This window comes from Perca fluviatilis, chromosome 6 (genome assembly GCF_010015445.1).
Source record: "Perca fluviatilis chromosome 6, GENO_Pfluv_1.0, whole genome shotgun sequence".
Taxonomy (NCBI): Eukaryota; Metazoa; Chordata; class Actinopteri; order Perciformes; family Percidae; genus Perca; species Perca fluviatilis.
Window position 1 is genome coordinate 30,837,202 of NC_053117.1, and position 16,285 is coordinate 30,853,486.

Consider the following 16,285-nt stretch of genomic DNA (forward strand, 5'->3'; position numbering starts at 1 on the left):
TCACAATGTAAAGTTTACATCAGTTCTTGTGCAAGATAATTTTGAATATGTAATTACTGTGGTGTACATATGCATCTGCATTGTAATGATTATACAAAATGTGATAATTTGATTTAAAGAATGTGATTTGGGCCTTGTTGGATGTTAAAATGTTTGAATAATTATGTATTGACCAGTGGAAAAGGAAAAGACGACAACATGCCCATCAGGCATCAATAAATGGACTCTAGATGTCTTTGTGCTAAAGATCCCTCCGATCATGTCTTTTGTTATTTAAAAAAAATCCCATTAACAAAGTCATATAGCAATGGTGATCGATTGTTTTCAGTGATAAATTATGCATACTCCCCCTGTTTTCCATATGAAGGAGCATATTGCAAAAGCATATGCTTTTCATACTGTCACATTTTATCTTGTGTCAGTTGGAACTCCACTTTGTAATGACGTGTCATCTGAATATTGAATTGTTCCCAGGAAATCAACTTTCCCCTTTCACTGCGTGTTTAAAATAAGCTCTATAAAATCATGTTCTGAATAAAAAACGTTTCTGATGACACACTTATTTTCCACAGTAAACACACTCCACCTTCACAAAGCTGACTTCTTAGCTGTTTTGTTTTATCCGTACTGTGACATCAGTGTGTTTGACCTGAAGCTCTGCGTTATTTTCTATTAAAAAGCCAGTGAGTCACCAAGAGCTCCAACTCTGTATGAGTGACATGTGGACAGTTGCTTCATTTGGTAAAAGGGAGGCTCTTTGGTCAGCTGTTGCGCCTTCACTGCAAAAAATATCCACATCAGCAAGTCATTTAATGTGAATTAAAGTCTTCACTTGTTTTTTTGACCCTAATCAACACCTGGAACAGTTGATTCGCAGCAGAGCGTGCCGTTATTTCATCCTGTTCTCTTTACTTGAAAGATTTGAAGACTCTGTTTGACTTCTTGGATGGATATTTCTTGCAGTGCGGCTGCTTTCCAGATCCTCCCAGCACTTTCGACACTGCTCTGTGCCGACTCATCGTCTGGGAAACCACCGTCCAGTATAAAACCCACAGCCAGAAGGCATTGACTTTTTCAGGAAAAGCACTGTACACTCTTCACGTTTGTTGTTGGATCAACTGGTGACCGGTTGCGTAACTGTGATGCGCAAAATCCAACATAGATCAAGTTTTACGACACTTAGATCGAAGTAGTTCTGGGTTTTGTTTGTTTTTTTTAAAAGAAAAGTTTTGGTTCGGGATTGCTTGAAACAAAGAGCAGAACTTAAACTGGTTTAGAACTCGGCTGGACATGGCAGAGGGAGACTTCTACACGATGGGAAGCCGGCAGAGGTTTCCCAGAGATCCGTTTGGAGAATCACCGTTCAGGGATCAGTCTCCGTTCAGGGATCAGCTCGGCTCTCGGTTTATGGATGATGAATTTGGGATGCCACCTTTCCCCGAGGATTTGTCAATGGATTGGCCGGGTTGGGCTCGGCCGGGTCGGCTCAGCTCGCGCCTCAGTTCTTCGCCCTTCAGCAGTAGTTTACGCACAGGTTTCCCGTCGCGCCAGTCCACGGGAGGCCCAACGCTGTACACCAGCAGGTACGGCGAGCCTTCCTCCCGGAGCTCCCCCACCACCACCGGGGGGGAACCGTGGAAAGTTTGCGTGAACGTCCACAGCTTCAAACCAGAGGAATTAAACGTCAAAACGAGAGACGGATTTGTAGAAGTGTCAGGTGAGTTGGGATGCTGTTGCAGAGGCCCAATGCACTTTTACGTTACTTTATTGAAAAAAATTTCTGGTACAGGTTATACAATCCTCTACTCTAGACTCCCAAAACAAACATATATATACTTTCACATTTTAACATCTTATTTTCATAAAACACAATCATTTCATAATTGAAATTTTCTAACAATTCATAAATAAGTTACATAAATTACAATAATCAAGTTCATTGGGTATAAGGGAAAACTTTTTACTTTTGGTATCAGTGTCTGGAGGACAAAATGAACCCACCTGGTAGGCCTAATGTCCCACTGGGTCAACCATCAGCTCCGTTATATTTATAGAACACCTTTAAAGACAACCAATGCTGTCCAAAGTGCCTTTGAAATGGGGATTTAATCGGTCAAATACATAATCAGAATGAAAATAATATAAAGGCATATTGCACATAGAACATTAAATAGAATATAAACAAAATTAATTGGGCAAATAGTATCATCTGCTTGTGAAAAACACACAGGGGTGTAGCCGCTTATGGGAAATCTTACATCATATGTTTTTTTTTTTTAAAGGTGTATTCTGCAAATTATCTCAATAGGCTATCTATCAATATGACTTTTTAGATCAACAAAAAACTAAATCCAATGAAGTTATATTGTTTTATATCTCCAGCTTTGTTGAATTTGAATTCACATTTTAAGCATTTAGACCTTACATTTAGGAAGATAAAAGTTAAAAGAAAATACAATGGAACACTTAGGGTATATTTTAACAATATAATTAAATCATAAGCTTTTTCAGTGGCTAGCCTTTTTCTTAGCAGGATGGGAATTTGGACTCCTTACCTCAATCTTTCTTAAACCTCTCACTTCAGCACTGCTTATCCCCTTAATATATATTTTTTGTTTTTATTGAACTTTTCACCAGGTAGTCACATTTAGACAATATATCTTAAACAGACAAGACATAAGAAAGCATAAACAACACCTTACTGACTATCTCAGGATCCTCAGTCAAACCTGGCTAAGAAATATCAACTCTTTAACTTTGGCAGCAGATTTGAAGCAGCACAATGAAAGCCTCAGCGGTATAACATGGTCTCAGCGTTAATGAGTCTTGATATGGAAGCTAAACAGATTTTGGGGACTGGGACCTGCACGTTGGCAGACAGATCCTCAAGCTTGGACACCTGTTTCAGATTCCTGTAGAATCACTCCCTCAGTCACCCATGAGCTCGATTTAGATTTAAGGCAAGGCAAGGCCCGTGACAACAGTCTCTGTTTACAATAAGACAAGCCGCTCGCTGCCATTAAACAAGGGAGAGAATGTTCTGGAAATAGGATCCCACTTGTACCCAGCCGTCCTCGTGCAGGTTCTGTCTTCTCCTGGTGTATGTTCAAGCTCAGTCACTGATTATGGGTGTAAGTTGTAGAAATTGCAGCCTCATGTCCGTGCTTCAATAGACCGATGAATTCCAGGGATACCCGTGGCTGAGGAGGGCACAGAGGACAGCAGGCCCCCCTAACTCTGAGTTTTTTATAAACACATTGTTGGTATGCCAGTTGGGTCATTCAATCAGCGCCATGTTGGGCCTGCCTGCCGCAAGTGACTCAACCCCCGTTCTAAAAGTGTGACAGGGAGTGTGTGATACGAGCATGTTTGAGGTGTTCAGTACACGAACAAACAAATGTTTAACACCGAATCGTCCAGATGAACCAAGCGTACTCATCATCGCTGTCACAGACCGAGTCAGTGACTTTGAGTTCATCATGAGTGTCACCACGAGCATGTCTCTGCCTGGTAACATTCACTGAAAGTATGATTCAATTGTTACTGGAGCTTACTGAAAGTTGGTCAAAAAAACAACAACAAATGAAAACAAGTTGATTAAAATCTCACTAAAGGATTCTAACAGAATTCCTGAAAGTTAGATTTTAAGAAGCTAAATTCAGTAAAAACTGTCAAAATTTGTAGTTAACATTATATATAATAGGGCTTTTATGGGCCCTGTTCTGTGCTGAACTGAGCTAATCGAACCAGCAACAGACCAAACATGTAGGACATACATGTTGTGGTGTATGTCAACATAGGATCCAACATCCAACCCATCCAATCCCCGTAATACCACAGCACTTGGCTTAAAGCAGTATTCATTCATATTTTTGGACACTTAGGGGCAATGGAACAAGCTGCATTTTAATTATTCTGTTTGTTTGTTTATTTATCAGGGACAGCACATAATTAAATAGTTACATAGTAAGAAGTAATGCAACAGATGTCATGTAAATATACAGCATCTACTACCAGACACAGAACATATAGCATATAGAGCATATAGCATACTGTATATATAGTTTTATCTGTGTCTTTAGCTGCTAAATGCTCCCATGTGTTCACCAGCTAGTTGCTAGTCCTTCTTCATGTCTCCAACAAGGGTGACTGCGCCTCAGAGCTTTTTCCACCGAAAATAGCTGACTAGTGCAATTGAAAATGAGGTAGATGAGAGTGAATCAAAACAGTAAAGTTGTGGGTCATAAAACCAAAACGTTTACGCTAAAAAACGCTGAAATGCTCCGTTGAACTGAGTGATTACTCTCTGGGGGGGTTCGTCATTACACATACCTGTAGTCAATTGATCTATTGTTATGTAAAACATGTTAATTAGTGCAGCTTTAAAGAAACTAACAAACTATGGCTCGCTGCATAGACAGAAGGAAAACAGCGTATGCCTTTCACCATGACACAGTAACAAAATGATAAAAAAAAAAAACATAGCCCTGTCCTTCTTCCTCAGAAACACCTTTTTAGTACGTTATGCATGACGATAAGATCCCATCCGCCATCTGTCCTCCCGCGACATTCAGTATTCTGAGCATTGCATAGAGCATCTGGAATTTGGCATCTCTGTCATAAGATACTTAAAATCAAGGAGAGGCAGCGCCTTGGACTGCTCTCTGACCAAAACCTCCATTATTCATGACATGGGACCCAAGTCTTGGCGAGGTTTAAACAATAATGTTATGACTTCACCGGTGATCTTAGCACAGTTCTCTCTGGAGTTTTATTCCACCCTCTCGATCCCTGGTGCAGTCTGGCACTTTCAGCAGGCAGCCACGTCACTGTGGGGGTATAGGGTAGCGCATAGTCAAGCCCAGAGTGCAGACGGGGGTCTAGGGGTGGAGCAGGCCACACTGCTGGCTGGCGGCACTGATATTCAGCAGCCCCAGAGCAGCTGTTAGCAAGCCCGAGAGATACAACGGCCATAAACAGAGCTAGGAGGAGAAGGTGGAGGTGGATTGAGGGGGGGGGGCTTTCCAAGCTTAGCTTTTCTCCCCAACTTCAGGCCAACATGTCCTGAGTGTCTTTCTGCAGGAGAATCATTCTTGTGAGAAACTGAAGAGACTGAAAAGGGTGTTTCCATGATTTCAACATGATCATTGCAACCCACCCAGAGGTCTCGATGGGAAAACACAGCTGGGGTTAAGGAATGGAAAACTGTGTGTGCCAAATGAAATGTTATGATCTCAGTGTCACCAGCTTTTTAATTAACATCCATTAGGAAGCTCATTGATACACGTGAACGTTTTAAAAAGTCATGAAATGCGCGGCATATCTGATCAACGTCCTGTTGATCGGGAGATGAGGACACTCCTGTACGATCCATGACGTCGCTAAACTGTTGCACAATGTTGAACTTCATAATCTGAGGTTATGTAAAGTTAGTCTCCACGCACCCACTTATTTGTTGGTGTTTCTTTTCAAACAGGAAAACATGAAGAGAAGCAGGAAGAAGGAGGCATAGTGACAAAGAATTTCACAAAGAAGATTCAGTGAGTATAATCTCCGTAAACTCTGTATCACAGTGAATGATAGCTGCACACTCGCTTATTGTCCCCAGCCCCTCATTGCTCCGAATAAGTGAAAAAATAACGCCAACATGTTCCTGTTTACATGTTGTGATTTGTATAGTCACAGGGTGTACAAATAACGAGGTCACTATGCTTTTACCATCTAGTAATTGTTGACTCTATTCCTCCAACTCTGAGCGAACTCCAGGCGACTCTCTGCTCCTCACCACAGGGCTTCAGGTGCTGCTAGCAAATCACTCCGCCCAAGTAGCAGTGCTTCGCCTTTCTGAGAATATAGTTCCCAGTTCGTATACGGTTAGAAGACGGCTGTGTCTCATATGACCTCGTTATTTGTACATCCTGTGACTATACAAATCACAACATGTAAATAGGAACATGTTGGTGCTATTTTGTCACTTATTCGGAGCAGTAGGCTAGTTGGAACCGGTTATTTCCAGGATCTGTGCTAGGCTTAGCTAGCGCTGGGGGCGTCAGACAGAGTTACAACACGCATGGAGATGAGAAGGGTATGTATGGACTTGTCTAACTCTGGGGGTTACAGTGAATAAGCTGAAGTCCCAATAAGTGTGTGTGTTCCTTTTTAACCAAACCAAACGGGCTACAGAAGTTTCCACAACCTTCCCGGCTCTCTGCCTTTAATTGGGCAGCGAGAAGACGTCAAACTGCAGTGCTAATCACTGGTGGGAATCGCCGTCTTGCTGGCTCGCCGCTCCAGTTCTGCTCATTTCCTGTTGGCTAATTAGTAAGCAGTTGTGCTAGCCCCACACTGTTCATATCACAGTCCTTTTAATTGGAAAGCCCTCACATCGGCTAAACAAAACCTGAAAACATTGACAGACTGAATAGAGAGGGGGGTTTCTGGTGGTGGAGGGAGAGGGGGAGAGGGAGGGGGTCAGATATAAATAACTGACCTCGATACCCAAATCCTCTGCTTATATGAAACAGTGAGATAGCACAGAGAAGTCACAGGAGCCTGCAGTACTTTTAATTGATGCACTACTACTTATATAGGTATGGAAGTAAGATGAGCAAAATGTACTTTAAGGAGTAAAAGTCCTCGTAATGCAGAATGGTTTCTTTCAGAGTTATATATTCTTATATCATTGGATTATTATCACAGATGCAGTAACGTGTAAGTATTAACATATTTTATGACCTAAACCTATGTTTTATATTTAAACCCCTCATCTGCAAAGTAACTAAAAGCTCTCAGATAAATCGAGTGGGGTAAAAAAACAAATATTTAGATATATACCCTCTGAATGTAATAGAGTAGAAGAATAAATAAGCATGAAGTGAGAATATTTTCCTATACGTACAAGTGAACAGAAAAAGACTTTGCACATCTATTAAAAGACCGGTGCATTCGTGGGAGAGGGTCAAAAGGGGTCAGAGTAGGTCAAAAGTTGTGGCTGGGTTGGCTCAGTGGGTAGAGCAGGCGTACATATACTGAGAGGTTTATACCTCGATGCAGAGGTCCAGGGTTCGAATCTGACCTGTGACGAGTTCCTGCATGTCTTTCACCTCTCTCTCCCCTTTCTCACCTAGCTGTCCAAATTAAAGGTGGAAAAGCCCAAAAAATAATCCTAAAAAAAATAAATAGGTCAAAAGTTGCTAAGAAACTCCCGCACACTAACTTACAAAGGTAAATTTAATAGCTGGCGTTTCAGTACTAGACCTGATTAAATTTACCTTTGCAAGTTAGACTGTGTCCGGGAGTTTCTTTGCAACTATACGTACAAGTACCTCACAATTAGACAGTAAATATAGGCTATGTTACAACAAATTATGTAATAACACCCACATTTTGTAATAAAAACCTGAACCCAATAGTTAATAAATTTCTCCGCATTTTGTAATAAATGATTACATAATCCAGCGGTTCTTACAAAATGCGGGGTTGCACTTTTTTTAACGAGATGTAATATGGTGCATTATGTAATAACCACCCAAAATGGATTTCTTTTCTTTTTTTTTTCATATATTTTATTAGATACAGCATTCAAACAGTACAACATAGTATAACATAAGTCTCCATTTTGTGTTTTCAGAATGAACAGTTCTTCAAAACAAATGTCCTTTCGTGCTTTCATCCTATATCCCTCCAAAGAATGGACAAAATCACTGGAGTTCTCTCAAAGTTCGTTTTTACTTGCAAGTAGAGTCAGTTTTACAACACTTCAGCGCAAGTACAGAAAAATGACTGAAGATTGTTCACAACGTTGTCTTTTTAATGGAGTTGGGAGTCAAGTTAGTTATTCGGTTCATGCAATCAGTAGCTTTTCTTCTTATCTCTGGTCAGGCCTGGCATCTCCTCCTCCACATTATGCACTCTGCCCTCAGGGATACATCCTGTGCTCTTTGCAAGGTCACTCAGCTTTCATGATTAACAAATTAAAGACAGAAATACTGAAACAGCACTTTGGATGCAAATGGTTTAACAAAGAAACTGAAGCAAAACCGTAATAATTTTTCTAACAGGGTTATTACAGGCTTTAAAAATCTTACTTCCCAACTCTGCATTCATTAAACGTTGGGGTAACAGCAATATAAAAGCAAAGTAGATGCTTTTAAAAAGTAAAATATCAACAGTTCATTACAGAAATTATTGATAGAATACACTGCTGATGTACAGGAAACAACAAGTGCAACAGGGTCCAAGGGTAGATTTTTCTGTTAAAATATGTAAGTTATTAACCAAATGTGTTGTTGTTGTTAAATCAGTTCTGAGTATAAAGATAGCTAGAAAACGCCAGGTCAGGAACTTATGAGATACATGTTTTACACACTCCATGAACACACACTCAGCCTGTCTGGTCTCACTGTCTTGTGTCTCTCTGCCTCAGCATCTCTGCAGGGGAAAAGCATATTGGACAGTGTTTGGCAGCTGGACAAAATCAATGTGTGGGATAAAATGTGTGCTTGCCAGAGGTAAATAACTCCCCGAGCTGGACCGATAAGGTTTCTGCCGGAGTCCAACGCAATAAGTTGGCTGAGTGATTTGACTTTGCCAGAAGGGGCAACTTTGCTTCGCAGCAATTGGCTCCTTGAAGGGAGGAGTTTAGTTTACAACCAAATACCTGCAAAATGCAATGCAATACAGCCCCACTGTACTCTGTGTTTAGTGCTAATTTACAAATGTAAGCATGTATGTTAGCAGCACTCCTAGCTATGATGGTAAACATTGTAAACATGATTGCAATGGGATAAAATAGGTGCTGTAGTTGGGGGGGAAAGGGCAAAGAGACGAGACACAGAGTCCAACCGCATGATTACACCTGCTAGACACCAACATGTTAGCGTTGTAGGAAAAAAAAGCGAGGGCTACAGGACATTCTTATTCTAAACCCAATATATTTCTACAGCGTGCATGTTAAGCATTTAACTCAATTCAATTTTATTTATAGTATCAAACTCAAAGCACGAAGAACTAAAGCCTGACGGAGTCTCAAGCACGGCTGTAGATTCTTACTCGTTTCAGTATTTTGATTGAAAATATATTATATTGCACAGGAGCGTCAATACATTTTCATAGTACATTTGCAATTTAGTAGAATGAGGCGATTTAATTCCCTCTCAAATTTTTTTTTAAAGTTGATGACAAAACTTGCACTGTTTTTTAGAAAACCCTGCCATAAAAACGAGTGAGTTTGATGCTGGTGTCTTGAACATATGCAGTAATCTACAGGAGATCTACATGACTGTTGTCAAACCTCTGGGCCCCGTTCACTTACCCTCAATCCAACCCCACACTTACCTGACCGCCCTTGGCCTCGGAACCATGTTAAGACATTTTCATATACCGACTTCCTGCTACTTATCTCTTTGGACGTGTATTGTATTGTTCTTATTATCTTACTATCTAAATTGGATTTACTATAATCCTACTGTATGTACTGTCTATTTTCTTTTCTAAATGCCTGTTTTGTACCTAAGGCTCTTATTGCATCCCTAGCCATTTGAAAAGGGGGTGGGGTGTGTCTTTCTTTTTTTTTTCTTCTTTTCCCGTCCCAAGTTTAATCCAGTTTATTTCCTTATCTTTGTGAACTTGGGTCTGGTCCTGGAGGTTGTTGTTGTTGCAGTGGACCTGTAGAGGTCAATGAGACACTGTGTGTGATATTTAGCAACACAAATAGACCTGGCCTGAACTCTCTTGTCTGTCTGCTTCAGTGTGGTGAAGGTTTTCAGTCCCTTCTGGCTTGTATTTCTCAGTGGAGTGGGAAGCCAGTGGAAGGTCCTCTCTAATCAAATGGAGGGTAAACCCACAGTCTCCTCGTCTGAACAGAGCAGCCTGGTGTTTATATGATCTCTCAGAGACACTTGGCTGCTCACACAGAAAACCTACAATACCCATATTTGGCCACACTGTCTGGACAAAGAACCGAGTTTGCCTGGATCTCTGTGTTTGCCTTTACAGCATGTTTTGGAGGACTTTCATTCCAAAGTGATGTGTATTATTTATTTATTTTTAAACTCGAAATGAAGTTGACTAATAAACACCTATCAGTTTGATCATGTAACATCATTAAATATCATTGTACCTAAAGCAAATGGAAAGTTTATGGAAGTAAAACTTCAGCTTTGGCTGATTTTTCATCTCCTTTTATCTACCTGCAAGTTTTGGAAGCCAATTAACCCCCCCCCCCCCCTCCTCTTCTCTGGCAAATATAACATTTTACAACATGAGAAGAGAAGTGTCAAAAAGTTCAACGAAGATGCAAAAAGAAATGCCAGACACAAAATTAGCTGTTGTCTATATGACAGATGAGAGCAGCAGATAAGTAGGGTATACATGTACATCGATGGAAATATACAGGTGTTAACTTCTCCAGACAGACGCTCTCCTTAATTGGAATCAGGTTTCCCCTTTACCTCACACCTGCTCCACTGTGTTTTCTCTCCCACGTCTTTGTCGCAGAGCTGGAGGAGTTTTACTTTCAGTTCATCTCCTGGGTGTGAGATCGTTTTTGTGAGTCTAGAATGAGTGCTAGCCAAGGGGTGAACGTTTTTAATAAAAGTCAAAATCCCGAGCAAAGACTTTATTTTTATTTTTTCCAGCGCTGTGATCACTCGACTGCAGGCTGTTTATTGGTATTGAGAAAGTGTCAATAAAAAATCCTCGCATTTAACAATGTTTGCACGGCTGCTCTTACAGAGGAAAATGTCACAGTTTTGCATGACCTCCAAGCAGGAAGTGAACTGTTTCTCTAGGCTGTTTCTCCTCGCCGCGCTCCTTATTTTGTTCCTCCCACTCGTGCTTTTATGCTGAACGCACACAGCGGCTTACAGATTTTCCACCAAGTAAACTTCTGCTACTCTAAACATCTAAACTTCTATGCTTGAATAAAACTCTCTCCCTTTCTCACCCCTCTTCTCCTCTGTTTCATCAGGATCCCGATAGATGTGGACCCTCAGACCGTTTTCGCCTCCTTGTCCCCCGAGGGCGTCCTCATCATCGAAGCCCGGCAGACGCCTCCGTATTACCTCTTCAGCAACGAGGGCTCCCAGGGTGGAGACACACAGGAGGTGGAGGCCCTTAAGCTCGAAGAGGCCCCTATGGTCTAAACCTCCACCTCCTCACAAACCTAACAAATCGTCCTGCACAATTAATTACAAGTTTGATACAAAATGTGTGGCCTTCAGCTTCATGTTGTTAGACACCTGGGATTCAAATGTGTAAAAGGCAAATAGGCAAGTCCTGTTTGATGTCCTTATTAAAGCTGCAGAAAGAAAAGTTATGTATAATAAGCAGAATGGTGAAAAGCCTCCTCTCCCTACTGACACAGATGCTATAGATTTGCCCCATTGCCCAAATGAAATTTGGGTACCATTTCTCTTTCATGTTAGATGTAAACCCAAAATCCCAATGTCCAGAAGAAACTTAAGAAGTCTATTTTTAACTCCATTGTGTCTTTTCTTACAAAATGATTACAGACCAGCAGGTTTGATAAACCTACAATTTCATGTATATCTTCAGAACAGCACTTAGTGTTTTTTAAATGACCACCTGGATTTTTTTAAAGATCACAAATGTTCAAACCGCTACAGCTTGCGGAGCCCTCGGTGTGTTTAACTTGTTTGTGCAGCTTTAATATTCTATATGGGTATATCCTGAGGTTATGCAACAGCTGTTGGGCCACTGATGCATTACATGTCATAGCATTTTCAATAATCAGTTAAGTTAATATGACGCAGTATGTGAATCAAATTTAAAATGAACATGCAATTAATTTTGTTTAACATTGCATCAATTGTATTATTATTATTATTATTATTATTATTATTATTATTATTATAAAGACAAATGTGCCTTTATTTACTTGAGTGCCTTGACTTCCTTCAGTGCAACAGTTGTTTATCTTTTGAGTTAATGAATGTCACATAAACTGACAAGAAACGAAAGTGAGTTACCTTTTGTGATTTCATTAGATGCTGAATTGTGTGCATTAATACTGTATTCTACCAAAGTGTATTGTAAATATACTTCAATATGTGCCAATTCATTATAAATATTAATCTGAAGTGTTCCAGGTTTTGCAATATGGTTTGCATTTGTTTCTTTTCTATCTGAGCATTCAGGAAGATGGCTGCATGATTTTTGGAGCGGACAGACTGACTTGTTTGCCAAAGACGTTTTGTTTCCTGCCTTTTTCTGTCTATGTCTTTGTATTGGCTGATGCAATAAAAATGTCCAGCCAATCTCCCAGTGTGTCTTAACATCTGTGTCTTTTAGTGAGAACAGTGCCACTCACTGGCCTGGTACCAGGGATCCAGGGGGGCCTGTGGTGTTATTGTTGGATAACAGAAGGAATTGGGCAGCAGATTAGCGGAGGGTTTAGTGCTGGTTCAGATTGGCACTGCTGTGTGCTGCAGAATGGGCCGAACACATGGAGGCAGCACTGCCAGAGCTTTTGTATGCAAATACACAAATTGGGGCAGTTCCTTTGCATGGTGTGTGATGCAAAATAATGTAATCTTCTCTGTGTACTGGAATCAATCAAAATGGATGATCGGTTTGAAAAAGTTTCCAAACTGGAGTCACACGAAACAACAAAAAGGCCGCCACAGTTTTGGCTGTTCATATGTGTCGCTTTTTTTTTATTACATTTTTTTAAAATTTTTTATTTATTTTAAGATTGAGAGGAGGTAAAAACACAACACAGTATTTAACATTTTCATATGGCATTGCTTTATTGACGCTTCAAAGACAGCATGATTATATGGCTATTATATTTATTGACTAAAATGCATCTGTAGAAATGGTGCAAGGCAAGCTGTGCAGGCGGTTTCAGTATTTTGTCAAAATGTGGTGTGTGCAACGATATTTGTGTTTCTACTCAGTGTGTTCTTGTTTTATGTCGGGGGCCTCCAGCTCCTGGCTTGGGACCTCACTTAGTGGACTCTTGCCCAGGGCCGTCTCCTCGGGGTGGGTGATCTCCTCAGCAGCCTCCCCTGAGCCTGCCATTAACTGGATCTCGCCACCCACGGCTGGTTCTTGTGGTTCGTGCTCTGGCTGTTTGGACGTATCTGTGTCTGGGTTTTCTTGAATTTCCTGGGCTTCATGGTGCTTAGAAGAATCTTGAAGACTCTCCTTGCCTTCGCCATCTTCAGGTGCTGAAGGGCGGTAATCTCCAGCTGGCTTTTCATGGGTCTCTTCCTCCTGTTCCCTTCTCTCTTCATTCTGCTGAAGCCCAGCTGTGGCGCTGCCAGGGAGGGCCTGATCACCATGGACCTTTAGTGCAGACTCTTCCCCATCATCCTCTGCAGACGGAAAACATGGGGCCTCTGGTGCTCTGCAGCTATCTGGGTCTGTATCAGGGGCTTCTTCTTTCTCCTGTTTTTCTCCAGTCACATCCAGCTCCACCTGTTTTTGTGCATAAATATGTAGAAAATGTCATAAGTCAAATGAAATGATTAAAGGTTAACTAGCTCAGCTTTCATTCACAAACCTCAATACTGAACTTGGATGCCAGTCCTTTCATAAGTTGAAAGTCAAGAGGGATATTGAATTGGATGCAATCAGCAGATATTGTTCAGAACTTGTTTTGAAAATCTCCAGTATAAAGAAATAGCTTGACATTTTGGGACATTTGTTTTTTGCTGAGAGTTGGATAAAACGATCCAAACCACTCTCATGTCTGTCTTGTAAACTGCCAGCAGATGGTTAGCTTAGCTTAGCACAAAGACTGGAAACGGGGAAAGAGCTCGCCTGGCTTTTTCCTTAATTCATCTACCAGCACCTCCAAAGTTATATATTGTATTGTTATCAAAACAAATGAAAAAGTGAGTGAGTAAAAACTATAGTTGCAGCTTTAGTTGTGAAAGCTGCTCTCGATCAAGAAATAGTCCGGCACATAACCCCTGCAACTTGTTTTTGTATGGATTAAACAAAGTATATATAACATGTTCATATGTGAGTTTACAGGTACTGGGAGGCCTTCTGACAGAGCCAGACCAGCTGTTTCCCCTGTTTCCAGTCTTTATGCTATGCTAACTGGCTTTCCAGACACATATCGTAAGTGGTATTGGTCTTCTCACCTTACTCTTGCCAAGAAAGCAAATAAGCATATCAACTAAAATATCAAACTGTTACTTTAAAGGTCCCATGGCATGAAAATTTCACTTTATGAGGTTTTTTAACATTAATATGCATTCTATGTGGCTGTAATTTTGCACCAAGGCTGAATTTCGGGAAAGAGACTTCAGATACAGTATTAGGGGACCACTAAGGTCTATATAAAAGCATCCAAAGAGCACCATGTCATGGGACCTTTAAACGTAAATAAGCTTCCCAGTTGTGATCACCTTTATGGGAATGATAATGGCAGCAGGAACTGAGGTTTCGGGAACTGGAGCTTCCACAGACAGGATACCATCAACAGAAAGTGTGGATACGATTTTGGTAGCATCAATCTCAGCTGGGAGCCTGAAAACAACAGGATCCTGTTTACAATGTATCAACATACAAAGTGCCTATTTACTTTTCAAATAGTGAAATAATTTTTTTTAATTTTTCAGATAAGTGAGAATTTTAGAAATTGGATACTGTAAAAAAAAAAGAAAATAAGAAAAAAATAAAGACCCTCAATGCTACATTCTTGGCTGCTGACTGTGTTTAGAGTGGCTTAAACTGTGGGTGTGTCATTGTCTCCCGTTAATATCAGCATTTACTTACCTGTACATAGTACATACCTGTATTTCCTTGAAAAACATCTAGCAATAAATCCATGCTCATCTGGCCTCTCCTCGTGTTTCCCTGGGGATGGATTACCATTTATGGGGAAGAATGTAAGGACAAGCAACACAGAGAAACCGCTCAACGAAGAAATTAATTAATAATTAATTTCTGCTACAAAGCTGTGATTTCCCTGAGCACATTAAGCAGCTTTGCGTAGTTTATTCAGTGAACTATAAAAGAAGTCTATTTACTGTGACTCTGTGAGATAATAGAAATAAAAAATAGGTTATTAATACTCTATTAAGAGAAACTATCCTGTGTGTAAAAGTTATTAACAATGCTAATAAAGTGATCTTTTAGAGCTTGTTAATTAAGAGAACTGTAAGCCAACACTCTGTACCTCCAACCTCCAGGAATCCGTCTCTGATGCTGAGAGAAATCTCTGAGGGAAAGAAGTGAGCCACGTCCAGGCTGACCCTCCACTTGTACAGCTCCTTGCTAATCTTCTGGCTGGGCTGATGCATCGACCCAGAGATGTAGGGCACAAACAGTGGAGTGGGTATGTACCCTGGCCAGGAGAAGGCTGCCAGACTCCTCTGGAGCCGGTCCACATCCATCCACCGAGGGTCTCCTGGCTCCAGGAAAGGCGGCAGGCCAACATCTTGAATGAAAAGCCTGCTGGACTGCCACCATTTTCTCAGGGGGTACCAGGGGACAGCCCCGCCGTACTCCCCGCATGACAGCTCTGTTTTGGCCTCTTCGCTCATGATTCAAGAAATAAAATTACACACAGAAAAACCTATGGAGAAGATAAAAAAATAAATATAATGGCAGCCCTTTTTTTGATAACAGTCAGCAAGTAACTTTTCTGATTGTCGGGGTTGACTCACTGAAATTTCGGCAATTAAAATCTCCTTAATGAGTGAGGGAAAGTTAAGGGTGGTGAGACTGAGAAATCTCTGAGGAGCCTTATATACGGCTCTTGTCTGTTTTAGCACTTATTAAGCACTCATGCCGATCCCATGAGAAGAGTGTGTGGGCATGGGGTGATGGGTGTGGAGGCTGTTACCTCTTGCTGGCCTGAAGAAGGCAGCAGACTAATTAGTTGTATTTTTAACTTTTAAGGGCGCGATGGCAAATAGCTAGCAGTTGGCTGGGGCTGGTTTATGTTTGAACTGTTGCATCTGTTGCCTGAAGACAGTTCTTCTCACATCCCAGTGAACTCTATTCTGTCAGTGGTGACTGGGCTGCTCAGTGTTGTCATGAAAGTGTCTCTTCCACTTGTGTTTCACCCCTCAAAGGACACAGTGGCAGTGGTTTGTCTGGAGCATGAAATACCTCTGCTAGTGGCTGAGAAGGACACAAAATTATCTGTTTTGTGTTATCTGAAACAATTCTGAGGCATGTGTGTGTATTGAGTGTACAAAGCTCCCTTCCACTCCATTTTTCTTTCGCTCGGCAGGTTCAACAGGATTATTATTGTTCCCTCTTTTATCAAGTGTGACAGACTTGTCAGTGTTTCATTTTA

At 41.0% G+C, this 16,285-nt stretch overlaps 2 protein-coding genes across 2 annotated transcripts; one reads left to right on the forward strand and one right to left on the reverse strand.

Moving 5' to 3' along the window:
• Window positions 1-1,024: 1,024 nt before the first annotated feature.
• On the forward strand, window positions 1,025-12,280 carry hspb8 (heat shock protein b8). Its single transcript, XM_039803030.1, has 3 exons — window positions 1,025-1,717; window positions 5,477-5,540; window positions 10,970-12,280. Exons 1-3 carry the CDS (start codon window positions 1,291-1,293, stop codon window positions 11,142-11,144), a joined length of 666 nt encoding a protein of 221 aa, XP_039658964.1. The 5' UTR covers window positions 1,025-1,290; the 3' UTR covers window positions 11,145-12,280.
• Window positions 12,281-12,744: 464 nt separating this feature from the next.
• On the reverse strand, window positions 12,745-15,718 carry si:dkey-1k23.3 (heat shock protein 67B1). The gene is made up of 5 exons (XM_039803940.1): window positions 15,648-15,718; window positions 15,158-15,556; window positions 14,772-14,835; window positions 14,385-14,505; window positions 12,745-13,443 (listed from the first exon to the last, which is right to left on the reverse strand). The coding sequence occupies exons 2-5, from the start codon at window positions 15,522-15,524 to the stop codon at window positions 12,913-12,915; spliced, it is 1,083 nt and encodes a 360-aa protein (XP_039659874.1). The 5' UTR covers window positions 15,525-15,556; window positions 15,648-15,718; the 3' UTR covers window positions 12,745-12,912.
• Window positions 15,719-16,285: the final 567 nt, after the last annotated feature.

Excerpts from the sequence above, each read along its gene's own strand:
- hspb8 (XM_039803030.1), top strand. The coding sequence starts at position 1,291 with ATGGCAGAGGGAGACTTCTACACGATGGGAAGCCGGCAGAGGTTTCCC. Across the intron at positions 1,718-5,476 it reads CGGATTTGTAGAAGTGTCAG|GAAAACATGAAGAGAAGCAG; the intron begins GTGAGTTGGGAT and ends CTTTTCAAACAG. Across the intron at positions 5,541-10,969 it reads AATTTCACAAAGAAGATTCA|GATCCCGATAGATGTGGACC; the intron begins GTGAGTATAATC and ends CTGTTTCATCAG.
- si:dkey-1k23.3 (XM_039803940.1), bottom strand. The coding sequence starts at position 15,524 with ATGAGCGAAGAGGCCAAAACAGAGCTGTCATGCGGGGAGTACGGCGGG. Across the intron at positions 14,836-15,157 it reads CGGATTCCTGGAGGTTGGAG|GGAAACACGAGGAGAGGCCA; the intron begins GTACAGAGTGTT and ends ATCCATCCCCAG. Across the intron at positions 14,506-14,771 it reads TGTTTTTCAAGGAAATACAG|GCTCCCAGCTGAGATTGATG; the intron begins GTATGTACTATG and ends TGTTGTTTTCAG.